This window comes from Maylandia zebra, linkage group LG12, assembly GCF_041146795.1.
Source record: "Maylandia zebra isolate NMK-2024a linkage group LG12, Mzebra_GT3a, whole genome shotgun sequence".
NCBI classification, from domain to species: Eukaryota; Metazoa; Chordata; class Actinopteri; order Cichliformes; family Cichlidae; genus Maylandia; species Maylandia zebra.
In genome coordinates, this window is record NC_135178.1 from 7,712,555 (window position 1) to 7,740,415 (window position 27,861).

General features: G+C 39.0%; 1 protein-coding gene across 1 annotated transcript in view; it reads right to left on the minus strand.

Annotated features, from left to right (window-relative positions):
- Nucleotides 1-1,064: 1,064 nt before the first annotated feature.
- LOC101478973 (dynein axonemal heavy chain 5) overlaps nt 1,065-27,861 on the minus strand; it is a 90,081-nt gene continuing 63,284 nt past the window's right edge. The window contains exons 68-72 of the mRNA XM_076890643.1: nt 6,312-6,436; nt 1,812-1,960; nt 1,608-1,721; nt 1,408-1,518; nt 1,065-1,279 (exon numbers count right to left, since the gene is read on the minus strand). Of these exons, the coding sequence (XP_076746758.1) occupies nt 6,398-6,436 (39 nt within the window). The 3' untranslated portion in view covers nt 1,065-1,279; nt 1,408-1,518; nt 1,608-1,721; nt 1,812-1,960; nt 6,312-6,397. The remainder of the gene's footprint in view (nt 1,280-1,407; nt 1,519-1,607; nt 1,722-1,811; nt 1,961-6,311; nt 6,437-27,861) is intronic.

Consider the following 27,861-nt stretch of genomic DNA (forward strand, 5'->3'; position numbering starts at 1 on the left):
CTGCAGTGTAAAGATTCACAAATGATTTTCTCCTTAATCTACAGTCACACAAAGCGCCAGGAAAATCTTTGGTGATGTTCTCAGATGATTCTGACGCTTATCACCCAGTTCCTCCTGATGTCCTCCACACCATCAACCCTCTGTCCTCCTCACAGTTTCTTCCTCAGCTTGCCTTTCTTATGGCCACCCCTTCCAAAACCTGACTTTTTAACTTATCCGAGCCACTTTTTGTTCTTGGAGCGGAGCTTCCTCATCCCCCCGCCCTGCAGGAACTGGTGCTTCTGCTTTTTCTTGCGCTGCTTCATGATCTGATCCTTTGTTTTCAGCTCCGAGCGTGCTTTGTGGTCACCGGAGCTCTGTACGTTTGGACCTCGTCGGCCATGGCCACGACCTGGGAGAGGCACGACACAACAAAGAGGTTGGAGGTGTTGGGTCTAAACTCAGACCCCGCTGTATCCAAGACTTTATTCCCATGAAAGAAAAACAAGGCAACAGTGTTCGATCGATTTCTTGCGCAAGGGAGGCCCCCTCATCTGTGTCCAGCACGACAATGAACCCCGATGATGGCCTCCTCTCGCTGCCTTTTATTGACAAACTTCAAACAATAGTTTACAAAACACCTCCCCCTGCAACCCCCTTTGGTTACAAAGACAAGGCACTGTATGTAAGTGTGTGTGTGTGGGTGTTATGTGAGAATGTGTGTGTGTGTGTGTGTGTGTGTGTGTGTGTGTGTGTGTGTGTGTGTGTTGATCAAAGGGTCATAAAACCTAAAAGCAGGAACAACATCCTTGGTCATAAAGAGGGTAGTCTTCCCCCACACCCAATGTATGGTTTACCAAAGATAACACAGTGAAACCATACAAAGGGTAGGAAGCTCTACCAAACATCAAACAGATCTTCAAAAGGACGTTCCTGTGATAAAACACTTCAACCTCCCACCCAGAACCTCGAGAATCTGGGGATGGGAGGAAAGAAAGAATTCCTTTCACAGAGTTAAAACAATGGACAAATGGTAAATATAAAAATGACAAATGTTTAACTATTTAATCTAACAGGAGGTTATAGCTCGCAAGGCTGGAAGAGGGACTTGAAGTATTTACCTTTAGAGTTGAGTTAAAACATGGTGGCTGATGTTCTATATTTAACAGGCAGACATGTTTGTGCTATTCATTTTGATGCCTTCCTACCTCTTGCTGGCTTCCTGCCTCCTCCGCCTGTTTCTCCATCTGATCCAGATCCTGTATCATCAATCTTGTATTTTTTCCTTCACTCCTCATAACTGACATGTCAGAGCGACATGTTGTCAAGTGATACAACATCTTCACAGTACAGCTTAATATTGTCATAGGAGTAGAGAAGAGGGTCATTGAGAGCAGCACACAGAGAAGCTTTTTGTTGGAAGGATACAAGTTCTTCCTGTTCTTCTTGTTACTGATAACCTGACCGCTGTCTGTTTTGATCTTCTTCTTCTGGTCTTCTTTTCCCGTTTCTCTCACAAAACGCTTCCTCTTACGGTCCCTAAAAAAAGAAGGGGGAAAAAAGACTTTAAATTATAGTTTGAAATGACCATTTGGTGGATACTGAGTCAAACATAGGGAAATTTGTACCATTTCATCATTTTCTTCTGCTGGTTAAGGCGATCGCCTTCATCTCCCATGAGATCAAGGACAGCTGAAGAGGCCTGCTGTTCAAAAGCACTGCCCTCTCCACCGAGACTCAACCTGTCGACGCATAACACAGGACAAAACAGCATAAAACACAAAGCCATTCACATTTTTTAAAGAAACAGATGCAACAGTTTAATGCCTCACCCTCTCTCAGAGTCAAAGTCTTTAGGTCTGTAAGGGATATAATACTCTTCATCTTTGCCTGACTGCCTCTTTTTCTTGGTCTTTGGTCGCTCTTCGCCATCTTCCTGCTGACCTCTTCTTTTACCACCTACCACTTCTGAAAACACCCCCTGGTGGAAATAGAAAGAATTACATGGTACAAAGTGACAAAGCATGATACAGAGATCCTACTATCTTCCTCTTCTAGTTTGTATACAACATCATCTACATCAAAACTGCACTTTATTTTGCTTCTTCTTCATCAGACAGCACAAACAACTTTCTCATTTTGACTCAAATATTGGTTTTGAATGAAAATGATGAAACAATCCTGGGTGTTTATTCAACTTGTGAGCAGGTTTTCTAATCCACCGTACTATTATTATTGACACTAGTACATGTTCGTGCTGCTGGCAAACTAATACACTCAAGAACATATAGCAAAGCAAAAAAGTGAAAAGTAGGTCTTGCCTACATAAATAAACATAAGACAGTTGTGAAACTTTGACATAGTAACATCTGCAGTAATATTTACACCTGTGATGACATCTCACCAGCATTAGCCTTATTTTGAAACCAAGATTGTTTACACAGAGTTTGTAATTGCAGAGAAATGCTCCATTTATTTTGGTCATTTCATTTTTGAGCAGGAAGCTCACCTTTCTTGTTATAGCCTTTAGACGAATAGAGAGATTTCCAATTAAATACATATTCTTTAAATAATGTTCCCTCTTATAAAAAGTAGGATAATTTAAAAAAAAAATTTTAAAAATGTATTATACCTCTATTACTTAGAAAAAAAATGTTTTTTTTCTGTTGTCTGTTATATAACGTTAGTGATGCTCGTTTCAATTCATTTCTTAATCAGCTAAACAGGTCAGTTAAGAAACAGTCAAATATTAAGTTAAATTTGAAAACGGTTTAAAAAAAAATATCCCCATTCCAAAATGTCACATGACAATCTCATTGGCTCACGGAGTTATGATGTCACTACACGATCCTTTGAAGTTTTTCCTTAAACAGGGGTGACACACAGCAGTTTTTTAGTTCGTGTCTTCGCAGCATTTGTGTTTGCAGCCTTCACACGTTCACCACAGAAACTTTTGGAAACCTTTTCAGAGTTGTCGTGTACAACCTTCAACATGTATCCAACAAGACACCAACCAAGGCAAAAAGATTACGCCGCTTCTCCTTCCTGTCGTGGCCGGCCAATTTCCCCAAATGACCTCTTAGCCGTCCAAAGGGCATTACATGACAGTAAGAAGGAAAACTACCATCTCCAGAATAAAATTCAACAGATTGAAGAAGAGAAACTTCAACTGGAGGAGAAGTGTAGACAGATGGAAGCGCAAAATAAGAACCTGGAAGAAAGACAAAAACGCCAGCCCGACATAAATATTATTAATGAGGGTTGGGGAATCAAGTTTGGACAAGCCCGAGAGCAGATTGTCTTCCTAATTAAGGAAAACAAGCAAAAGAGCGTGGAACTAAAGGAGATGTCCAACCAGCTTAAAGACAGCAAAGCTACTGTTGAGAAGACAGAATGGGATCTCCAATATATGGACCAAATGAATCGGCTGCTCCAAACAAACTTCGATGAAGCTGTGAAAAAAAATGAAGAAATCCTCCAACAGAAGGAAGAACAGGAGAAAAAGCAAAGAGACATGGAGCACAAACTCAAAGTCACGGAGGAAAAATACAGAATGCTGAAAGAGAAGGTGGATGATACTCTGCGCCAAAATAAAGACCTTCTTCACGAGAAAAAGCAACTAGAAGGGGAAAAAGAAAAACTGAACAAACAATGCTCGCACATGCAGAAAAGGATGGAGCAAATGGCGAGAAACAACTCCGAGCTCACTAAGGGGATATTGTTGGAATACAACAACTTGAAGCGCAAACACACTGAAATGCAGGCGCAAAAGCAAGAACAAGACAACATACATGACGACCTGCAGCGTACGCTCCAAGATATCCACAAAAGAAATGAGGAGCTACAAGACATGTACAAAGAAGTACAACAAAGAAACGCAGACATGCACAAGGACAAGATAATGCAGGAGGAAACATCCAAAGAGCTCAGGGAAAAGCTTGAAGAAAAACAAGCAACGTTGGAAGAGGTGGAGAAAACGTGCAAGAAGCTTGAGAAACAAAACAAAGAAACCATCGATGAGTTGAGAACCCTCATCCTGGAAAAAAAAGCTCTTGTAGAAAACTGCATGAAAAAGAAGAACAAACGCTTCCGCTGGCCCTGGAGGAGGAACTCTACTGCTTCCTCAGCAGGTGTAGCCTCGTCTTGCTCCACCTCTGTTCACCTCCCCAACCAGTCCCGGCAGTTGACTGTCCCCTCCTGAGCCTGGTTCTGCCGGAGGTTTCTGCCCGTTTAAAGGCAGTTTTTCCTCCCCACTGTCGCCTAGTGCGTGCTCAGAGGGGATTGTTGGGGTTTTCTCTCCTCTACCTTGTTTCATTATTTACTTAACGTTTTGTTCTTACTTCATTTTACCTTGTTTCATTATTTACTTGTTAACGTTTTGTTCTTACTTCATTTTACCTTGTTTCATTATTTACTTGTTAACGTTTTGTTCTTACTTCATTTTACCTTGTTTCATTATTTACTTGTTGACGTTTTGTTCTTACTTCATTTTACCTTGTTTCATTATTTACTTGTTGACGTTTTGTTCTTACTTCATTTTACCTTGTTTCATTATTTACTTGTTTAACTTTTTCTTTTTCAACTTATTCATAAAACAATAAACCAATTGAATTTATCCTTTGAGTATTTTTCATCTTTTCATCTATAACTTTTTCAAACATTCATATCTGTCGTTTATCTTCTTCTTGAAACCTCATAAATGGTGAAGGAAAAATCCTGGAACATGGTTTGAAACACTGAAATTGTTTCAGCTGAAACCGGCAAAGTCATACGTGTGTGTGTGTGTGTGTGTGTGTGTGTGTGTGTGTGTGTGTGTTACTCTGTACATGAAACAACTTTGTAGAAAACCATTTTCCTGTCGAAACATTAGCAAACACAAACAAAGTGTTATTAACAAACGAATTACTAATATCCCTCTCTATGATAGTGATTTATTTTCTTACGGGATTAAAACTGTAATTTTTACCAAACTAAAGAAAGTAATACAAAGTAATAAAACTTTTTATCATTTAGTTAAGATCCAACATCCATTCTTTTCATAGTTGGTTGCTACCACCAGAGGGCGACATGGAGTACTTTTACCCATGTAGAGAAACATAAACGCTCATATATTACACACGCACCAACATTTTACTGTCTATTACTACATCAGTCTGTTTACATTAAACTGATATTGATAAATAAACTCACAAATATAGCTTCATGAATTTGGTAACGTCCTGTAAGTCATATCGTCAAATGCTTTTGTTCCAAAATAAAAAGGCTGTTGAAATAATGATTGGTGTGGTTTTTACAGGTGAATGAGCAGCAGAATAACTACAGAGAATCTGTGAATACATGAATGACCTTTTGTAATATGCCTTTAGCCTATTAGTGCCCTGAAAGAGTGGAGATTTTACCTATTTTAGCAAAATGATCTACAAACTGTATGGGTGAATATAGGAGCTTGTTAACAGGTTAGCATGTCCAACTAACAGACAGGAAAATGAGCTATGTATTTTTTAGATATCATGTTATCAGCTGACCACTGAAAGCTCTTTCTGCATATATCTTCTACACGTTCTGTCTCTTGTCACGTGTGTGTTTATATTTAAATCATGTATGTTGATTATTTAAATATGCTTTTTCATTCATTTTTAAAAAATGTCAACAGCTGTCGTTTACAGATTCATTGTTTACTATATGCTATATATATATATATGAACATGAACAAAACTGAAAACACTGGGTCACCGACCCAGGAACCCTGACAATATGTATTTTACCTGGTTAATGTGTGTGGCGGGGCGTGGTCTGCAGCGCCGCTGCAGGGGAGGCGGACGCACCTGAGCGGCACCCGCGATCACGCCTCGGCGCCTTAACGTCTGTGCTCTCTATGCTGTTGTGTTGGTATGTGTCGGGCTGTGAGCTTTAACACCGGCTGTATGCATACAGCAACCGTGTGTGAAAAGTGGTCAATAAAGAGAAGCTGTAAAGCGTGTTCATGGAAACATCGTTGGGTCTGCCGTGATATGTTTACAATGGGACTTCTGCTCCTGAATCTCTGCGCACAGCGTCTGCAAATCGGAGCTGTATGAAGTCACTTTCATCTTTACGCAGGACTGTAAGCTGTCATCTGTGAGGCGTGAGCGGTGTTTGTTTTTAACATAGTTCACGGTGGAGCTGCTGACATAATGTGGATCCGAAGATTGATAATTAGCCTACCTGGGGTTGAAAGTCTCGATAAATGCACGGCGTTTTGGCGGGTATATCGGCTTCCGCAAGTGTGACGCTTATTTTGAGCGTTCAAAAACTTATGTGTGTGCCAAGGTGTTTCTTTGGAGCGCACTCACCTAATATTCGGCACACGTCGTCACAGTTCTGGTTGATTTCATGTAACCATCGTTTTACATTGACAAAGGACTCCGCACTCGTGACGTCATATACCACTATGACCCCATGTGTTCCCCTGTAATATCTAAAGACAGAAGAAAGGGGAAACAGTCAGCTTACAGTTTGCGAAAAAGATCAATTGAATTCATTTTAATTTTATTCATATAATGCTAAATCACAACAACAGTCGCCTCAAGGCGCTTTAAATTGTGGGGTTAAGACCCTACAATAATACAGAAAAAATCCCTAACAGTCATATAACACCCTTTGAGCAAGAACTTGGTGACATTGGAAGAAACCACCAACAGAACCAGGCTCAGTGAGGGGCCTCCGTCTGCTGTGACTAGTTAGATAAAATATTTCTAATTAGCTGAACAGTTATAACGACTTCTACTTTTACTACAGAGAAATGGTAGTATAGCAGCAAGACTAGAGAACGCTAAAACTGTTGGCCGAAGAGTATGAACAACAGTATAACTGATTACCTAAAGATAAAGGATAACAGACAGGGTAAAACATGGACGTAGCTTCGGTGGCGGAAAAAAACCCTTTGACCTGCATTTTTTCTGAACACCACATTATGGTGATGGAAAGTAACCGACAAATTTAAAAATAAATCTAAAAGTAATGCCTCAATAGAAACTGTTAGACAGGATTAATGAATAAACAGCAGAGATAGTTTGGTAAAGGTAATAACAAATAAAAGGAATTATTAAAGCTAAAGTTGGCAAATAAATATGTAAAAAATAATTTGTTAAAGTTAATAGATGAAAATAAAACACACAGCAGAAATGGCTAACACACAAAACAGACTGGAAAATTTAAAAAAAAGAAAAAGAAAAAAAAAGGCCAACAGGATTGATGTGTGAAGAGTTTTTGATACCACTACACCGTGTAACAGTTTAAGTATGCTATGGCCTGACCTTCGGTATAATTTTAATTTCAAGTCATCCCTAACTTTCTGAGCGAATAACTAATGTTATCCAGCAAAGGGAAAGACACTTGAAGGGGCACAACTTAATAAATACATTCATCAGGACAGAGTGTATGACTGTGTGAAGGAAAAAGCAACAGCACCACATTTATACCGCACAGACAAATGAACTGGCTTCAAAAACAGAGGCCAGATCTGAGAGAGTGCATCCCCAGTACCAATGCACTACGCCAAACAAACACAAAGAAACTTTTGTCAGGGATTCTCTGTGTGTGTGTGTGTGTGTGTGTGTGTGGTGACAGTTTGGGGATACAGCTTGTTTTGATAGGGTTTGGTGGCATCAAGGATTTACATCACACTATGTTATTAATGTAAATTAACATTATTGGGCATGATTTTCAATACCATAAAAAACTATTCTTACTGGGGGGGGTTAAATGACAATTCTACAATTCTTATGTGTGTGCAACAGAGGTGTGCAAAATACAATAACATAAGAACAAGCAAAATATACGAATGGGTAAATCTGAGAATTATAAGAATAAATATATGTACAAATATAAGAGTGTATGTTAGGGCTGTTCGATATAACGATATATATCAAATGACAATATAAAAATGTCTATCGTTTCCTATTACGCTATCGTTTGTTTCGTGATGTCGTAAAATAAACTGTTTACAGCAGTATTTTTCATCGTTTTGACGGTCACCTTAGTGGCTATATTAATTTCTTAAAGTTCTCTCTTTCTCTTATATTTAATATAACCACACTATGGGCGGGCAAGTGCCTGTTTTTACGTGTTTTCGTTAGCAACAATGACGGTAAAACCATCGCGTGGTTCCGCTGTACGCTTGTTTGTTTTCCACGTAAACCTTTCACAATAAAGCTCAAGATCCTGTTGAGACTTTTCAAAACAAACTGAATCACATGAGAGAGTATGCAGAGTTTACAGATGAGAAGCAAACAAAGAGCCGTCAGACTCAAACTATATGTATACACCTGCCCGCCTTCGTAAACAACTAAATGCTATGTTGCCCTATCATTTTTTGATTGGTCCACATGGTATATTTTTTCACCAATAGGAAAGGCTGGGGGAGTTGGGAGGGGGACTGAGTGCTTTCTAGTGTTTTTCCTTATAAAAACCGTTTCTTCCCGCAGTAAATATAAACAACGATAGTATTCAGGAAGAAAACCTGCATATATTATACTGAACATAAAGTTGTTTGCAAAACTTGTGCATAATTTTTACAAATGTACAACTTCTATTCGCATTTCAAGTTATGAAAACAATTCCTTAAACATGTTTGTGGCTTTTACAGTAAAAATGACAAGTATTTTCTACTCGGATTTTGAATTTTTTTTGTCTGAATTTAGATCTATTGTGCAAATATAGTATAAATGAAAAATTAACTCAAATTTCAGATATTTGAGGTTGTGCCAAAAAAAAAAAGAAGAAGATTTTTTTAAAGGTGAAATATAGAGGTAAAATCTAAAGTAGTCAAAAACGGCCAATTATACTCTGGACCCCAGAGGGTTACTAAATACATTTACATGTCTTGGTGACTGCAGCTGGAACCTTGGCAAAAAGTGTATGTGTGTGTGTGGAATGCTAGCTACCAGCATTCATAATATAATAGTTACAATAGCAACAGTAACCAGGGGGGTGGGGCTTAAATGACAGAACAAAGACAGGCTACCATGATGTCACATGCCAGGCCACTATGATGTCACATGCCAGGCCACCATGATGTCACATGCCAGGCCATAAAAATCTATAAATAGGGGTGCCTCGACACACAGTTGTAGAATTCCCTTGCAGGTGATTTTAAGCTAGCGATTGAATTGTGTTTTCAGATGAAAGCGCTTATAACCTTCTCCCAAAGTAGAGTACTCTTCCTCCACCCAAACCTAAAATGTATATTTCTAAATACAGGGAAGCAATTGTATTAGAAAATAAATATAAAAATGAACACAGGACCATGGTGCCAAGAACAGTTAAGGCCCCATCTCATCGCGAAATGTGCCCACAGAGGCCAGAAGGCGAAAAACCTGAACACACATTCAGGAAAAAACCAGAACACACAGGCATGAAGAAAGTCATGGCTCAACCTGCTTGTGTGGATACACGCAAAGGGGACAAGCAGCTCCTTGAGAAATCTGGACTTGTCCCCTTTTATTTACAGAAAAACGATTACAGAATCGTTCCAGGCTACCTGCGTAGAAGAAAGGCAGAGAAAGAAAAGGCTAAGCAGGACAATGATGCCTGGTTAACAAAACAACAGGAAACAGTTAAACCACTGGCCGAACAGGAGAAACAAAACATTCTCCAGGGCCTAAAGAGGAGGTTTAATGAGCTAAACTTTGAATATCAATCCCTCCCTTTTACTATCTCCCCTTCACAGCACAAAAAATACAATTACAAAATGTTTCTCGAAGAGGCAATGAGTCAAGTTGAAAAAGACATTGCCCTTTTTGAGGAACATAAATACATTTACGTAGGCAGGGAAGATGCATCTGACGAACAACAGTTACAGCGGACTCCACTGCCACCCATTAGACCGAAAAAGACAAAGTTGACACCCGCTCCTCAAGTCACACAACCAACGAAAAAGGAAACTTTCTCGACCGACAACCTACCACCTTTTCGTAGGATGTGTGTTCCACCTATATCCAGAAGTGGAAAGCAACCTATTCCCATGACTGAGAACCTTCACAGACAACCTATTCCCACCCAACTAGTTATAATTCCACGACCTAGTCCTGTCCCTCTGCCACCTATTTGTAAAAAAGCTGAATCTACACCCCGACCACCTGTAAGACCTCCAATGAAACGAGGTGTAACACCCATCCTTCCACCCATTTCCACCAAAAAGCTGTAGTGCTGTACCGTTAGAGTAGTTTTTTAACTACCTAACCCCCAACCGGTCTTGACAGAAGCCGCACCATCTGAGCCTGGTTCTGTCGAAGGTTTCTTCTTTTTAAGACAAAGGAGTTTTTCCTTCCCACCGTCGCCCAGTGCTTGCTCAGATGGGATCATTTGATTGTTGGGGTTTTCTTAAACATAAATTGGCCTATTGAAAAAATGTAGTGGTTCTTACTACATTTTATTTTCAATAGACCAATTTATGTTCAAAAAAAAAAAATTACAGCAGAAAAGAAAGCATGGGAGACATCTGATGCATTTCATTGCTTTTTAAAAAATAATTTATAATTTATCTGGAACAAATAAAAGAAAGTAAAAATAATCTTTTGTGGATTCTTTTTCTTCAATAAGTAGTAGAATAGGCAGTTCTTTATACATAAAGCGTAGTGTTTTGTTAAAAAATAAAGTGGCACAGCAGCACTGTGTTAAAGGCCTGTGTTTTTACCATCAGCGTGACAGCACCGTGCCGCCTTTGCAGTTTTAAGGCCCAGGGAAACAAGCCTGCCAGCGCTCTGTAGCGGCTGTGACCGCTGCCGATAAGGAAAGGCTGCTCTTCATAGAGGACTCAAGCTCGGGGAAACGTTTTCTGGTCGACTCTGGCTCCCAGAAGAGCCTCTGGAACTCTTGTGTCGTCTTTACAATGGTATATTATTTAATCTCAAAAAAAACAAAATAAAAAAAAATTGGAGATTTCCCGTATCACATAACATGTGCAGGTACACTGGTACAGCACATGTGAGCGAAATTCTTATGTGTGTGCAACAGAGGTGTGCAAAATACAATAACATAAGAACAAGCAAAATATACGAATGGGTAAATTTGAGAATTATAAGAATAAATATATGTACAAATATAAGAGTGTATGTTAGGGCTGTTCGATATAACGATATATATCAAATGACAATATAAAAATGTCTATCGTTTCCTATTACGCTATCGTTTGTTTCGTGATGTCGTAAAATAAACTGTTTACAGCAGTATTTTTCATCGTTTTGACGGTCACCTTAGTGGCTATATTAATTTCTTAAAGTTCTCTCTTTCTCTTATATTTAATATAACCACACTATGGGCGGGCAAGTGCCTGTTTTTACGTGTTTTCGTTAGCAACAATGACGGTAAAACCATCGCGTGGTTCCGCTGTACGCTTGTTTGTTTTCCACGTAAACCTTTCACAATAAAGCTCAAGATCCTGTTGAGACTTTTCAAAACAAACTGAATCACATGAGAGAGTATGCAGAGTTTACAGATGAGAAGCAAACAAAGAGCCGTCAGACTCAAACTATATGTATACACCTGCCCGCCTTCGTAAACAACTAAATGCTATGTTGCCCTATCATTTTTTGATTGGTCCACATGGTATATTTTTTCACCAATAGGAAAGGCTGGGGGAGTTGGGAGGGGGACTGAGTGCTTTCTAGTGTTTTTCCTTATAAAAACCGTTTCTTCCCGCAGTAAATATAAACAACGATAGTATTCAGGAAGAAAACCTGCATATATTATACTGAACATAAAGTTGTTTGCAAAACTTGTGCATAATTTTTACAAATGTACAACTTCTATTCGCATTTCAAGTTATGAAAACAATTCCTTAAACATGTTTGTGGCTTTTACAGTAAAAATGACAAGTATTTTCTACTCGGATTTTGAATTTTTTTTGTCTGAATTTAGATCTATTGTGCAAATATAGTATAAATGAAAAATTAACTCAAATTTCAGATATTTGAGGTTGTGCCAAAAAAAAAAAGAAGAAGATTTTTTTAAAGGTGAAATATAGAGGTAAAATCTAAAGTAGTCAAAAACGGCCAATTATACTCTGGACCCCAGAGGGTTACTAAATACATTTACATGTCTTGGTGACTGCAGCTGGAACCTTGGCAAAAAGTGTATGTGTGTGTGTGGAATGCTAGCTACCAGCATTCATAATATAATAGTTACAATAGCAACAGTAACCAGGGGGGTGGGGCTTAAATGACAGAACAAAGACAGGCTACCATGATGTCACATGCCAGGCCACTATGATGTCACATGCCAGGCCACCATGATGTCACATGCCAGGCCATAAAAATCTATAAATAGGGGTGCCTCGACACACAGTTGTAGAATTCCCTTGCAGGTGATTTTAAGCTAGCGATTGAATTGTGTTTTCAGATGAAAGCGCTTATAACCTTCTCCCAAAGTAGAGTACTCTTCCTCCACCCAAACCTAAAATGTATATTTCTAAATACAGGGAAGCAATTGTATTAGAAAATAAATATAAAAATGAACACAGGACCATGGTGCCAAGAACAGTTAAGGCCCCATCTCATCGCGAAATGTGCCCACAGAGGCCAGAAGGCGAAAAACCTGAACACACATTCAGGAAAAAACCAGAACACACAGGCATGAAGAAAGTCATGGCTCAACCTGCTTGTGTGGATACACGCAAAGGGGACAAGCAGCTCCTTGAGAAATCTGGACTTGTCCCCTTTTATTTACAGAAAAACGATTACAGAATCGTTCCAGGCTACCTGCGTAGAAGAAAGGCAGAGAAAGAAAAGGCTAAGCAGGACAATGATGCCTGGTTAACAAAACAACAGGAAACAGTTAAACCACTGGCCGAACAGGAGAAACAAAACATTCTCCAGGGCCTAAAGAGGAGGTTTAATGAGCTAAACTTTGAATATCAATCCCTCCCTTTTACTATCTCCCCTTCACAGCACAAAAAATACAATTACAAAATGTTTCTCGAAGAGGCAATGAGTCAAGTTGAAAAAGACATTGCCCTTTTTGAGGAACATAAATACATTTACGTAGGCAGGGAAGATGCATCTGACGAACAACAGTTACAGCGGACTCCACTGCCACCCATTAGACCGAAAAAGACAAAGTTGACACCCGCTCCTCAAGTCACACAACCAACGAAAAAGGAAACTTTCTCGACCGACAACCTACCACCTTTTCGTAGGATGTGTGTTCCACCTATATCCAGAAGTGGAAAGCAACCTATTCCCATGACTGAGAACCTTCACAGACAACCTATTCCCACCCAACTAGTTATAATTCCACGACCTAGTCCTGTCCCTCTGCCACCTATTTGTAAAAAAGCTGAATCTACACCCCGACCACCTGTAAGACCTCCAATGAAACGAGGTGTAACACCCATCCTTCCACCCATTTCCACCAAAAAGCTGTAGTGCTGTACCGTTAGAGTAGTTTTTTAACTACCTAACCCCCAACCGGTCTTGACAGAAGCCGCACCATCTGAGCCTGGTTCTGTCGAAGGTTTCTTCTTTTTAAGACAAAGGAGTTTTTCCTTCCCACCGTCGCCCAGTGCTTGCTCAGATGGGATCATTTGATTGTTGGGGTTTTCTTAAACATAAATTGGCCTATTGAAAAAATGTAGTGGTTCTTACTACATTTTATTTTCAATAGACCAATTTATGTTCAAAAAAAAAAAATTACAGCAGAAAAGAAAGCATGGGAGACATCTGATGCATTTCATTGCTTTTTAAAAAATAATTTATAATTTATCTGGAACAAATAAAAGAAAGTAAAAATAATCTTTTGTGGATTCTTTTTCTTCAATAAGTAGTAGAATAGGCAGTTCTTTATACATAAAGCGTAGTGTTTTGTTAAAAAATAAAGTGGCACAGCAGCACTGTGTTAAAGGCCTGTGTTTTTACCATCAGCGTGACAGCACCGTGCCGCCTTTGCAGTTTTAAGGCCCAGGGAAACAAGCCTGCCAGCGCTCTGTAGCGGCTGTGACCGCTGCCGATAAGGAAAGGCTGCTCTTCATAGAGGACTCAAGCTCGGGGAAACGTTTTCTGGTCGACTCTGGCTCCCAGAAGAGCCTCTGGAACTCTTGTGTCGTCTTTACAATGGTATATTATTTAATCTCAAAAAAAACAAAATAAAAAAAAATTGGAGATTTCCCGTATCACATAACATGTGCAGGTACACTGGTACAGCACATGTGAGCGAAATTCTTATGTGTGTGCAACAGAGGTGTGCAAAATACAATAACATAAGAACAAGCAAAATATACGAATGGGTAAATCTGAGAATTATAAGAATAAATATATGTACAAATATAAGAGTGTATGTTAGGGCTGTTCGATATAACGATATATATCAAATGACAATATAAAAATGTCTATCGTTTCCTATTACGCTATCGTTTGTTTCGTGATGTCGTAAAATAAACTGTTTACAGCAGTATTTTTCATCGTTTTGACGGTCACCTTAGTGGCTATATTAATTTCTTAAAGTTCTCTCTTTCTCTTATATTTAATATAACCACACTATGGGCGGGCAAGTGCCTGTTTTTACGTGTTTTCGTTAGCAACAATGACGGTAAAACCATCGCGTGGTTCCGCTGTACGCTTGTTTGTTTTCCACGTAAACCTTTCACAATAAAGCTCAAGATCCTGTTGAGACTTTTCAAAACAAACTGAATCACATGAGAGAGTATGCAGAGTTTACAGATGAGAAGCAAACAAAGAGCCGTCAGACTCAAACTATATGTATACACCTGCCCGCCTTCGTAAACAACTAAATGCTATGTTGCCCTATCATTTTTTGATTGGTCCACATGGTATATTTTTTCACCAATAGGAAAGGCTGGGGGAGTTGGGAGGGGGACTGAGTGCTTTCTAGTGTTTTTCCTTATAAAAACCGTTTCTTCCCGCAGTAAATATAAACAACGATAGTATTCAGGAAGAAAACCTGCATATATTATACTGAACATAAAGTTGTTTGCAAAACTTGTGCATAATTTTTACAAATGTATAACTTCTATTCGCATTTCAAGTTATGAAAACAATTCCTTAAACATGTTTGTGGCTTTTACAGTAAAAATGACAAGTATTTTCTACTCGGATTTTGAATTTTTTTTGTCTGAATTTAGATCTATTGTGCAAATATAGTATAAATGAAAAATTAACTCAAATTTCAGATATTTGAGGTTGTGCCAAAAAAAAAAAGAAGAAGATTTTTTTAAAGGTGAAATATAGAGGTAAAATCTAAAGTAGTCAAAAACGGCCAATTATACTCTGGACCCCAGAGGGTTACTAAATACATTTACATGTCTTGGTGACTGCAGCTGGAACCTTGGCAAAAAGTGTATGTGTGTGTGTGGAATGCTAGCTACCAGCATTCATAATATAATAGTTACAATAGCAACAGTAACCAGGGGGGTGGGGCTTAAATGACAGAACAAAGACAGGCTACCATGATGTCACATGCCAGGCCACTATGATGTCACATGCCAGGCCACCATGATGTCACATGCCAGGCCATAAAAATCTATAAATAGGGGTGCCTCGACACACAGTTGTAGAATTCCCTTGCAGGTGATTTTAAGCTAGCGATTGAATTGTGTTTTCAGATGAAAGCGCTTATAACCTTCTCCCAAAGTAGAGTACTCTTCCTCCACCCAAACCTAAAATGTATATTTCTAAATACAGGGAAGCAATTGTATTAGAAAATAAATATAAAAATGAACACAGGACCATGGTGCCAAGAACAGTTAAGGCCCCATCTCATCGCGAAATGTGCCCACAGAGGCCAGAAGGCGAAAAACCTGAACACACATTCAGGAAAAAACCAGAACACACAGGCATGAAGAAAGTCATGGCTCAACCTGCTTGTGTGGATACACGCAAAGGGGACAAGCAGCTCCTTGAGAAATCTGGACTTGTCCCCTTTTATTTACAGAAAAACGATTACAGAATCGTTCCAGGCTACCTGCGTAGAAGAAAGGCAGAGAAAGAAAAGGCTAAGCAGGACAATGATGCCTGGTTAACAAAACAACAGGAAACAGTTAAACCACTGGCCGAACAGGAGAAACAAAACATTCTCCAGGGCCTAAAGAGGAGGTTTAATGAGCTAAACTTTGAATATCAATCCCTCCCTTTTACTATCTCCCCTTCACAGCACAAAAAATACAATTACAAAATGTTTCTCGAAGAGGCAATGAGTCAAGTTGAAAAAGACATTGCCCTTTTTGAGGAACATAAATACATTTACGTAGGCAGGGAAGATGCATCTGACGAACAACAGTTACAGCGGACTCCACTGCCACCCATTAGACCGAAAAAGACAAAGTTGACACCCGCTCCTCAAGTCACACAACCAACGAAAAAGGAAACTTTCTCGACCGACAACCTACCACCTTTTCGTAGGATGTGTGTTCCACCTATATCCAGAAGTGGAAAGCAACCTATTCCCATGACTGAGAACCTTCACAGACAACCTATTCCCACCCAACTAGTTATAATTCCACGACCTAGTCCTGTCCCTCTGCCACCTATTTGTAAAAAAGCTGAATCTACACCCCGACCACCTGTAAGACCTCCAATGAAACGAGGTGTAACACCCATCCTTCCACCCATTTCCACCAAAAAGCTGTAGTGCTGTACCGTTAGAGTAGTTTTTTAACTACCTAACCCCCAACCGGTCTTGACAGAAGCCGCACCATCTGAGCCTGGTTCTGTCGAAGGTTTCTTCTTTTTAAGACAAAGGAGTTTTTCCTTCCCACCGTCGCCCAGTGCTTGCTCAGATGGGATCATTTGATTGTTGGGGTTTTCTTAAACATAAATTGGCCTATTGAAAAAATGTAGTGGTTCTTACTACATTTTATTTTCAATAGACCAATTTATGTTCAAAAAAAAAAAAATTACAGCAGAAAAGAAAGCATGGGAGACATCTGATGCATTTCATTGCTTTTTAAAAAATAATTTATAATTTATCTGGAACAAATAAAAGAAAGTAAAAATAATCTTTTGTGGATTCTTTTTCTTCAATAAGTAGTAGAATAGGCAGTTCTTTATACATAAAGCGTAGTGTTTTGTTAAAAAATAAAGTGGCACAGCGGCACTGTGTTAAAGGCCTGTGTTTTTACCATCAGCGTGACAGCACCGTGCCGCCTTTGCAGTTTTAAGGCCCAGGGAAACAAGCCTGCCAGCGCTCTGTAGCGGCTGTGACCGCTGCCGATAAGGAAAGGCTGCTCTTCATAGAGGACTCAAGCTCGGGGAAACGTTTTCTGGTCGACTCTGGCTCCCAGAAGAGCCTCTGGAACTCTTGTGTCGTCTTTACAATGGTATATTATTTAATCTCAAAAAAAACAAAATAAAAAAAAATTGGAGATTTCCCGTATCACATAACATGTGCAGGTACACTGGTACAGCACATGTGAGCGAAATTCTTATGTGTGTGCAACAGAGGTGTGCAAAATACAATAACATAAGAACAAGCAAAATATACGAATGGGTAAATCTGAGAATTATAAGAATAAATATATGTACAAATATAAGAGTGTATGTTAGGGCTGTTCGATATAACGATATATATCAAATGACGATATAAAAATGTCTATCGTTTCCTATTACGCTATCGTTTGTTTCGTGATGTCGTAAAATAAACTATTTACAGCAGTATTTTTCATCGTTTTGACGGTCACCTTAGTGGCTATATTAATTTCTTAAAGTTCTCTCTTTCTCTTATATTTAATATAACCACACTATGGGCGGGCAAGTGCCTGTTTTTACGTGTTTTCGTTAGCAACAATGACGGTAAAACCATCGCGTGGTTCCGCTGTACGCTTGTTTGTTTTCCACGTAAACCTTTCACAATAAAGCTCAAGATCCTGTTGAGACTTTTCAAAACAAACTGAATCACATGAGAGAGTATGCAGAGTTTACAGATGAGAAGCAAACAAAGAGCCGTCAGACTCAAACTATATGTATACACCTGCCCGCCTTCGTAAACAACTAAATGCTATGTTGCCCTATCATTTTTTGATTGGTCCACATGGTATATTTTTCACCAATAGGAAAGGCTGGGGGAGTTGGGAGGGGGACTGAGTGCTTTCTAGTGTTTTTCCTTATAAAAACCGTTTCTTCCCGCAGTAAATATAAACAACGATAGTATTCAGGAAGAAAACCTGCATATATTATACTGAACATAAAGTTGTTTGCAAAACTTGTGCATAATTTTTACAAATGTACAACTTCTATTCGCATTTCAAGTTATGAAAACAATTCCTTAAACATGTTTGTGGCTTTTACAATAAAAATGACAAGTATTTTCTACTCGGATTTTGAATTTTTTTTGTCTGAATTTAGATCTATTGTGCAAATATAGTATAAATGAAAAATTAACTCAAATTTCAGATATTTGAGGTTGTGCCAAAAAAAAAAAAGAAGAAGATTTTTTTAAAGGTGAAATATAGAGGTAAAATCTAAAGTAGTCAAAAACGGCCAATTATACTCTGGACCCCAGAGGGTTACTAAATACATTTACATGTCTTGGTGACTGCAGCTGGAACCTTGGCAAAAAGTGTATGTGTGTGTGTGGAATGCTAGCTACCAGCATTCATAATATAATAGTTACAATAGCAACAGTAACCAGGGGGGTGGGGCTTAAATGACAGAACAAAGACAGGCTACCATGATGTCACATGCCAGGCCACTATGATGTCACATGCCAGGCCACCATGATGTCACATGCCAGGCCATAAAAATCTATAAATAGGGGTGCCTCGACACACAGTTGTAGAATTCCCTTGCAGGTGATTTTAAGCTAGCGATTGAATTGTGTTTTCAGATGAAAGCGCTTATAACCTTCTCCCAAAGTAGAGTACTCTTCCTCCACCCAAACCTAAAATGTATATTTCTAAATACAGGGAAGCAATTGTATTAGAAAATAAATATAAAAATGAACACAGGACCATGGTGCCAAGAACAGTTAAGGCGCCATCTCATCGCGAAATGTGCCCACAGAGGCCAGAAGGCGAAAAACCTGAACACACATTCAGGAAAAAACCAGAACACACAGGCATGAAGAAAGTCATGGCTCAACCTGCTTGTGTGGATACACGCAAAGGGGACAAGCAGCTCCTTGAGAAATCTGGACTTGTCCCCTTTTATTTACAGAAAAACGATTACAGAATCGTTCCAGGCTACCTGCGTAGAAGAAAGGCAGAGAAAGAAAAGGCTAAGCAGGACAATGATGCCTGGTTAACAAAACAACAGGAAACAGTTAAACCACTGGCCGAACAGGAGAAACAAAACATTCTCCAGGGCCTAAAGAGGAGGTTTAATGAGCTAAACTTTGAATATCAATCCCTCCCTTTTACTATCTCCCCTTCACAGCACAAAAAATACAATTACAAAATGTTTCTCGAAGAGGCAATGAGTCAAGTTGAAAAAGACATTGCCCTTTTTGAGGAACATAAATACATTTACGTAGGCAGGGAAGATGCATCTGACGAACAACAGTTACAGCGGACTCCACTGCCACCCATTAGACCGAAAAAGACAAAGTTGACACCCGCTCCTCAAGTCACACAACCAACGAAAAAGGAAACTTTCTCGACCGACAACCTACCACCTTTTCGTAGGATGTGTGTTCCACCTATATCCAGAAGTGGAAAGCAACCTATTCCCATGACTGAGAACCTTCACAGACAACCTATTCCCACCCAACTAGTTATAATTCCACGACCTAGTCCTGTCCCTCTGCCACCTATTTGTAAAAAAGCTGAATCTACACCCCGACCACCTGTAAGACCTCCAATGAAACGAGGTGTAACACCCATCCTTCCACCCATTTCCACCAAAAAGCTGTAGTGCTGTACCGTTAGAGTAGTTTTTTAACTACCTAACCCCCAACCGGTCTTGACAGAAGCCGCACCATCTGAGCCTGGTTCTGTCGAAGGTTTCTTCTTTTTAAGACAAAGGAGTTTTTCCTTCCCACCGTCGCCCAGTGCTTGCTCAGATGGGATCATTTGATTGTTGGGGTTTTCTTAAACATAAATTGGCCTATTGAAAAAATGTAGTGGTTCTTACTACATTTTATTTTCAATAGACCAATTTATGTTCAAAAAAAAAAAATTACAGCAGAAAAGAAAGCATGGGAGACATCTGATGCATTTCATTGCTTTTTAAAAAATAATTTATAATTTATCTGGAACAAATAAAAGAAAGTAAAAATAATCTTTTGTGGATTCTTTTTCTTCAATAAGTAGTAGAATAGGCAGTTCTTTATACATAAAGCGTAGTGTTTTGTTAAAAAATAAAGTGGCACAGCAGCACTGTGTTAAAGGCCTGTGTTTTTACCATCAGCGTGACAGCACCGTGCCGCCTTTGCAGTTTTAAGGCCCAGGGAAACAAGCCTGCCAGCGCTCTGTAGCGGCTGTGACCGCTGCCGATAAGGAAAGGCTGCTCTTCATAGAGGACTCAAGCTCGGGGAAACGTTTTCTGGTCGACTCTGGCTCCCAGAAGAGCCTCTGGAACTCTTGTGTCGTCTTTACAATGGTATATTATTTAATCTCAAAAAAAACAAAATAAAAAAAAATTGGAGATTTCCCGTATCACATAACATGTGCAGGTACACTGGTACAGCACATGTGAGCGAAATTCTTATGTGTGTGCAACAGAGGTGTGCAAAATACAATAACATAAGAACAAGCAAAATATACGAATGGGTAAATCTGAGAATTATAAGAATAAATATATGTACAAATATAAGAGTGTATGTTAGGGCTGTTCGATATAACGATATATATCAAATGACAATATAAAAATGTCTATCGTTTCCTATTACGCTATCGTTTGTTTCGTGATGTCGTAAAATAAACTGTTTACAGCAGTATTTTTCATCGTTTTGACGGTCACCTTAGTGGCTATATTAATTTCTTAAAGTTCTCTCTTTCTCTTATATTTAATATAACCACACTATGGGCGGGCAAGTGCCTGTTTTTACGTGTTTTCGTTAGCAACAATGACGGTAAAACCATCGCGTGGTTCCGCTGTACGCTTGTTTGTTTTCCACGTAAACCTTTCACAATAAAGCTCAAGATCCTGTTGAGACTTTTCAAAACAAACTGAATCACATGAGAGAGTATGCAGAGTTTACAGATGAGAAGCAAACAAAGAGCCGTCAGACTCAAACTATATGTATACACCTGCCCGCCTTCGTAAACAACTAAATGCTATGTTGCCCTATCATTTTTTGATTGGTCCACATGGTATATTTTTTCACCAATAGGAAAGGCTGGGGGAGTTGGGAGGGGGACTGAGTGCTTTCTAGTGTTTTTCCTTATAAAAACCGTTTCTTCCCGCAGTAAATATAAACAACGATAGTATTCAGGAAGAAAACCTGCATATATTATACTGAACATAAAGTTGTTTGCAAAACTTGTGCATAATTTTTACAAATGTATAACTTCTATTCGCATTTCAAGTTATGAAAACAATTCCTTAAACATGTTTGTGGCTTTTACAGTAAAAATGACAAGTATTTTCTACTCGGATTTTGAATTTTTTTTGTCTGAATTTAGATCTATTGTGCAAATATAGTATAAATGAAAAATTAACTCAAATTTCAGATATTTGAGGTTGTGCCAAAAAAAAAAAGAAGAAGATTTTTTTAAAGGTGAAATATAGAGGTAAAATCTAAAGTAGTCAAAAACGGCCAATTATACTCTGGACCCCAGAGGGTTACTAAATACATTTACATGTCTTGGTGACTGCAGCTGGAACCTTGGCAAAAAGTGTATGTGTGTGTGTGGAATGCTAGCTACCAGCATTCATAATATAATAGTTACAATAGCAACAGTAACCAGGGGGGTGGGGCTTAAATGACAGAACAAAGACAGGCTACCATGATGTCACATGCCAGGCCACTATGATGTCACATGCCAGGCCACCATGATGTCACATGCCAGGCCATAAAAATCTATAAATAGGGGTGCCTCGACACACAGTTGTAGAATTCCCTTGCAGGTGATTTTAAGCTAGCGATTGAATTGTGTTTTCAGATGAAAGCGCTTATAACCTTCTCCCAAAGTAGAGTACTCTTCCTCCACCCAAACCTAAAATGTATATTTCTAAATACAGGGAAGCAATTGTATTAGAAAATAAATATAAAAATGAACACAGGACCATGGTGCCAAGAACAGTTAAGGCCCCATCTCATCGCGAAATGTGCCCACAGAGGCCAGAAGGCGAAAAACCTGAACACACATTCAGGAAAAAACCAGAACACACAGGCATGAAGAAAGTCATGGCTCAACCTGCTTGTGTGGATACACGCAAAGGGGACAAGCAGCTCCTTGAGAAATCTGGACTTGTCCCCTTTTATTTACAGAAAAACGATTACAGAATCGTTCCAGGCTACCTGCGTAGAAGAAAGGCAGAGAAAGAAAAGGCTAAGCAGGACAATGATGCCTGGTTAACAAAACAACAGGAAACAGTTAAACCACTGGCCGAACAGGAGAAACAAAACATTCTCCAGGGCCTAAAGAGGAGGTTTAATGAGCTAAACTTTGAATATCAATCCCTCCCTTTTACTATCTCCCCTTCACAGCACAAAAAATACAATTACAAAATGTTTCTCGAAGAGGCAATGAGTCAAGTTGAAAAAGACATTGCCCTTTTTGAGGAACATAAATACATTTACGTAGGCAGGGAAGATGCATCTGACGAACAACAGTTACAGCGGACTCCACTGCCACCCATTAGACCGAAAAAGACAAAGTTGACACCCGCTCCTCAAGTCACACAACCAACGAAAAAGGAAACTTTCTCGACCGACAACCTACCACCTTTTCGTAGGATGTGTGTTCCACCTATATCCAGAAGTGGAAAGCAACCTATTCCCATGACTGAGAACCTTCACAGACAACCTATTCCCACCCAACTAGTTATAATTCCACGACCTAGTCCTGTCCCTCTGCCACCTATTTGTAAAAAAGCTGAATCTACACCCCGACCACCTGTAAGACCTCCAATGAAACGAGGTGTAACACCCATCCTTCCACCCATTTCCACCAAAAAGCTGTAGTGCTGTACCGTTAGAGTAGTTTTTTAACTACCTAACCCCCAACCGGTCTTGACAGAAGCCGCACCATCTGAGCCTGGTTCTGTCGAAGGTTTCTTCTTTTTAAGACAAAGGAGTTTTTCCTTCCCACCGTCGCCCAGTGCTTGCTCAGATGGGATCATTTGATTGTTGGGGTTTTCTTAAACATAAATTGGCCTATTGAAAAAATGTAGTGGTTCTTACTACATTTTATTTTCAATAGACCAATTTATGTTCAAAAAAAAAAAAATTACAGCAGAAAAGAAAGCATGGGAGACATCTGATGCATTTCATTGCTTTTTAAAAAATAATTTATAATTTATCTGGAACAAATAAAAGAAAGTAAAAATAATCTTTTGTGGATTCTTTTTCTTCAATAAGTAGTAGAATAGGCAGTTCTTTATACATAAAGCGTAGTGTTTTGTTAAAAAATAAAGTGGCACAGCGGCACTGTGTTAAAGGCCTGTGTTTTTACCATCAGCGTGACAGCACCGTGCCGCCTTTGCAGTTTTAAGGCCCAGGGAAACAAGCCTGCCAGCGCTCTGTAGCGGCTGTGACCGCTGCCGATAAGGAAAGGCTGCTCTTCATAGAGGACTCAAGCTCGGGGAAACGTTTTCTGGTCGACTCTGGCTCCCAGAAGAGCCTCTGGAACTCTTGTGTCGTCTTTACAATGGTATATTATTTAATCTCAAAAAAAACAAAATAAAAAAAAATTGGAGATTTCCCGTATCACATAACATGTGCAGGTACACTGGTACAGCACATGTGAGCGAAATTCTTATGTGTGTGCAACAGAGGTGTGCAAAATACAATAACATAAGAACAAGCAAAATATACGAATGGGTAAATCTGAGAATTATAAGAATAAATATATGTACAAATATAAGAGTGTATGTTAGGGCTGTTCGATATAACGATATATATCAAATGACGATATAAAAATGTCTATCGTTTCCTATTACGCTATCGTTTGTTTCGTGATGTCGTAAAATAAACTATTTACAGCAGTATTTTTCATCGTTTTGACGGTCACCTTAGTGGCTATATTAATTTCTTAAAGTTCTCTCTTTCTCTTATATTTAATATAACCACACTATGGGCGGGCAAGTGCCTGTTTTTACGTGTTTTCGTTAGCAACAATGACGGTAAAACCATCGCGTGGTTCCGCTGTACGCTTGTTTGTTTTCCACGTAAACCTTTCACAATAAAGCTCAAGATCCTGTTGAGACTTTTCAAAACAAACTGAATCACATGAGAGAGTATGCAGAGTTTACAGATGAGAAGCAAACAAAGAGCCGTCAGACTCAAACTATATGTATACACCTGCCCGCCTTCGTAAACAACTAAATGCTATGTTGCCCTATCATTTTTTGATTGGTCCACATGGTATATTTTTCACCAATAGGAAAGGCTGGGGGAGTTGGGAGGGGGACTGAGTGCTTTCTAGTGTTTTTCCTTATAAAAACCGTTTCTTCCCGCAGTAAATATAAACAACGATAGTATTCAGGAAGAAAACCTGCATATATTATACTGAACATAAAGTTGTTTGCAAAACTTGTGCATAATTTTTACAAATGTACAACTTCTATTCGCATTTCAAGTTATGAAAACAATTCCTTAAACATGTTTGTGGCTTTTACAATAAAAATGACAAGTATTTTCTACTCGGATTTTGAATTTTTTTTGTCTGAATTTAGATCTATTGTGCAAATATAGTATAAATGAAAAATTAACTCAAATTTCAGATATTTGAGGTTGTGCCAAAAAAAAAAAAGAAGAAGATTTTTTTAAAGGTGAAATATAGAGGTAAAATCTAAAGTAGTCAAAAACGGCCAATTATACTCTGGACCCCAGAGGGTTACTAAATACATTTACATGTCTTGGTGACTGCAGCTGGAACCTTGGCAAAAAGTGTATGTGTGTGTGTGGAATGCTAGCTACCAGCATTCATAATATAATAGTTACAATAGCAACAGTAACCAGGGGGGTGGGGCTTAAATGACAGAACAAAGACAGGCTACCATGATGTCACATGCCAGGCCACTATGATGTCACATGCCAGGCCACCATGATGTCACATGCCAGGCCATAAAAATCTATAAATAGGGGTGCCTCGACACACAGTTGTAGAATTCCCTTGCAGGTGATTTTAAGCTAGCGATTGAATTGTGTTTTCAGATGAAAGCGCTTATAACCTTCTCCCAAAGTAGAGTACTCTTCCTCCACCCAAACCTAAAATGTATATTTCTAAATACAGGGAAGCAATTGTATTAGAAAATAAATATAAAAATGAACACAGGACCATGGTGCCAAGAACAGTTAAGGCGCCATCTCATCGCGAAATGTGCCCACAGAGGCCAGAAGGCGAAAAACCTGAACACACATTCAGGAAAAAACCAGAACACACAGGCATGAAGAAAGTCATGGCTCAACCTGCTTGTGTGGATACACGCAAAGGGGACAAGCAGCTCCTTGAGAAATCTGGACTTGTCCCCTTTTATTTACAGAAAAACGATTACAGAATCGTTCCAGGCTACCTGCGTAGAAGAAAGGCAGAGAAAGAAAAGGCTAAGCAGGACAATGATGCCTGGTTAACAAAACAACAGGAAACAGTTAAACCACTGGCCGAACAGGAGAAACAAAACATTCTCCAGGGCCTAAAGAGGAGGTTTAATGAGCTAAACTTTGAATATCAATCCCTCCCTTTTACTATCTCCCCTTCACAGCACAAAAAATACAATTACAAAATGTTTCTCGAAGAGGCAATGAGTCAAGTTGAAAAAGACATTGCCCTTTTTGAGGAACATAAATACATTTACGTAGGCAGGGAAGATGCATCTGACGAACAACAGTTACAGCGGACTCCACTGCCACCCATTAGACCGAAAAAGACAAAGTTGACACCCGCTCCTCAAGTCACACAACCAACGAAAAAGGAAACTTTCTCGACCGACAACCTACCACCTTTTCGTAGGATGTGTGTTCCACCTATATCCAGAAGTGGAAAGCAACCTATTCCCATGACTGAGAACCTTCACAGACAACCTATTCCCACCCAACTAGTTATAATTCCACGACCTAGTCCTGTCCCTCTGCCACCTATTTGTAAAAAAGCTGAATCTACACCCCGACCACCTGTAAGACCTCCAATGAAACGAGGTGTAACACCCATCCTTCCACCCATTTCCACCAAAAAGCTGTAGTGCTGTACCGTTAGAGTAGTTTTTTAACTACCTAACCCCCAACCGGTCTTGACAGAAGCCGCACCATCTGAGCCTGGTTCTGTCGAAGGTTTCTTCTTTTTAAGACAAAGGAGTTTTTCCTTCCCACCGTCGCCCAGTGCTTGCTCAGATGAGATCATTTGATTGTTGGGGTTTTCTTAAACATAAATTGGCCTATTGAAAAAATGTAGTGGTTCTTACTACATTTTATTTTCAATAGACCAATTTATGTTCAAAAAAAAAAAATTACAGCAGAAAAGAAAGCATGGGAGACATCTGATGCATTTCATTGCTTTTTAAAAAATAATTTATAATTTATCTGGAACAAATAAAAGAAAGTAAAAATAATCTTTTGTGGATTCTTTTTCTTCAATAAGTAGTAGAATAGGCAGTTCTTTATACATAAAGCGTAGTGTTTTGTTAAAAAATAAAGTGGCACAGCGGCACTGTGTTAAAGGCCTGTGTTTTTACCATCAGCGTGACAGCGTTGTGTTGTTTTTAAGTACTGTATAATACTTAAATATGATCAGTTAGACAAAACCAGCTGATGACAAATGTTTTGTCTTGCTTTGTTTTATATTTGGGACAGTTCTTAACCCAGTTTACAGCATGATTTAGCAGATATACATTTGCCCTTCTAAACAGAGAATGTTTCAATTTCACAGGTTTCACCTCAATTCTTTTATCTGCTGAACTAGAACACTTCAAAATGTGTGACAGTACCAGTAGATAACCACATTTCTGCAAGTTTGTTTTTTGCTTGTTCAGCAACTTCAGCAAGTGGTTATTGATGTATCATACTTTCTTCAGTCGTGATGGATTCTGTTTTCAGACAGGGTAAAACATCAGGATGGTGGCTAATACGGAAAGAAAAATGGATGGTGACAGAAAAACAGAGATAGCTTATACTAGACAGAATGGCCTGCATCCCTTGCTGTGTTCTTTTAATTCTTCAGCAAGGCATTTGATGATGACTATGGGTTCTGGACTTCATGTAAATAATTTTCATCCAAATACTAAAAACAATCCTTATGCAACTTTGTCCAATTCATAACTGGGTACTAAAAGGGCTTCAATTCATGAACAGATGATGCAAGACTTCTGTTTAACATCTTTAATAAAAGCTACGAGTGGAAACTTTCATTTAACATCAAGTCTTGGCAGCATACAGAAGTAAAATATGTAAAAAAAATTGAAATTGCCCAACATTTACAGATTTAATGTGCTATATGTGCATGCCGTTGAATGCATATGTATAGGTTTGTGCATGAGTTTTCTAAGGCTGTGTTGTCATTCTCAGTTTAAGAAGCAGCACAAATACAATGGGCCTGCTGAGCCTGACAGCCATAAGCATCCGTCATAATGAAACTACCTTTAATGAAACAAGCTCAGGAACTGCCCCTAGACACACACACACCTACAAGTTAAGCACACTAATAACTCATATATATAATCTGTGAAATCTCACATAGAGTGCATTTTGGATGTAACAAGAGCACATCACAAGAAAGCAACAACAAATAAATAAATAAATAAATGACACCCCGCTAAACAATAAATATATCACCAGTGTTGGGACTAACGCGTTATT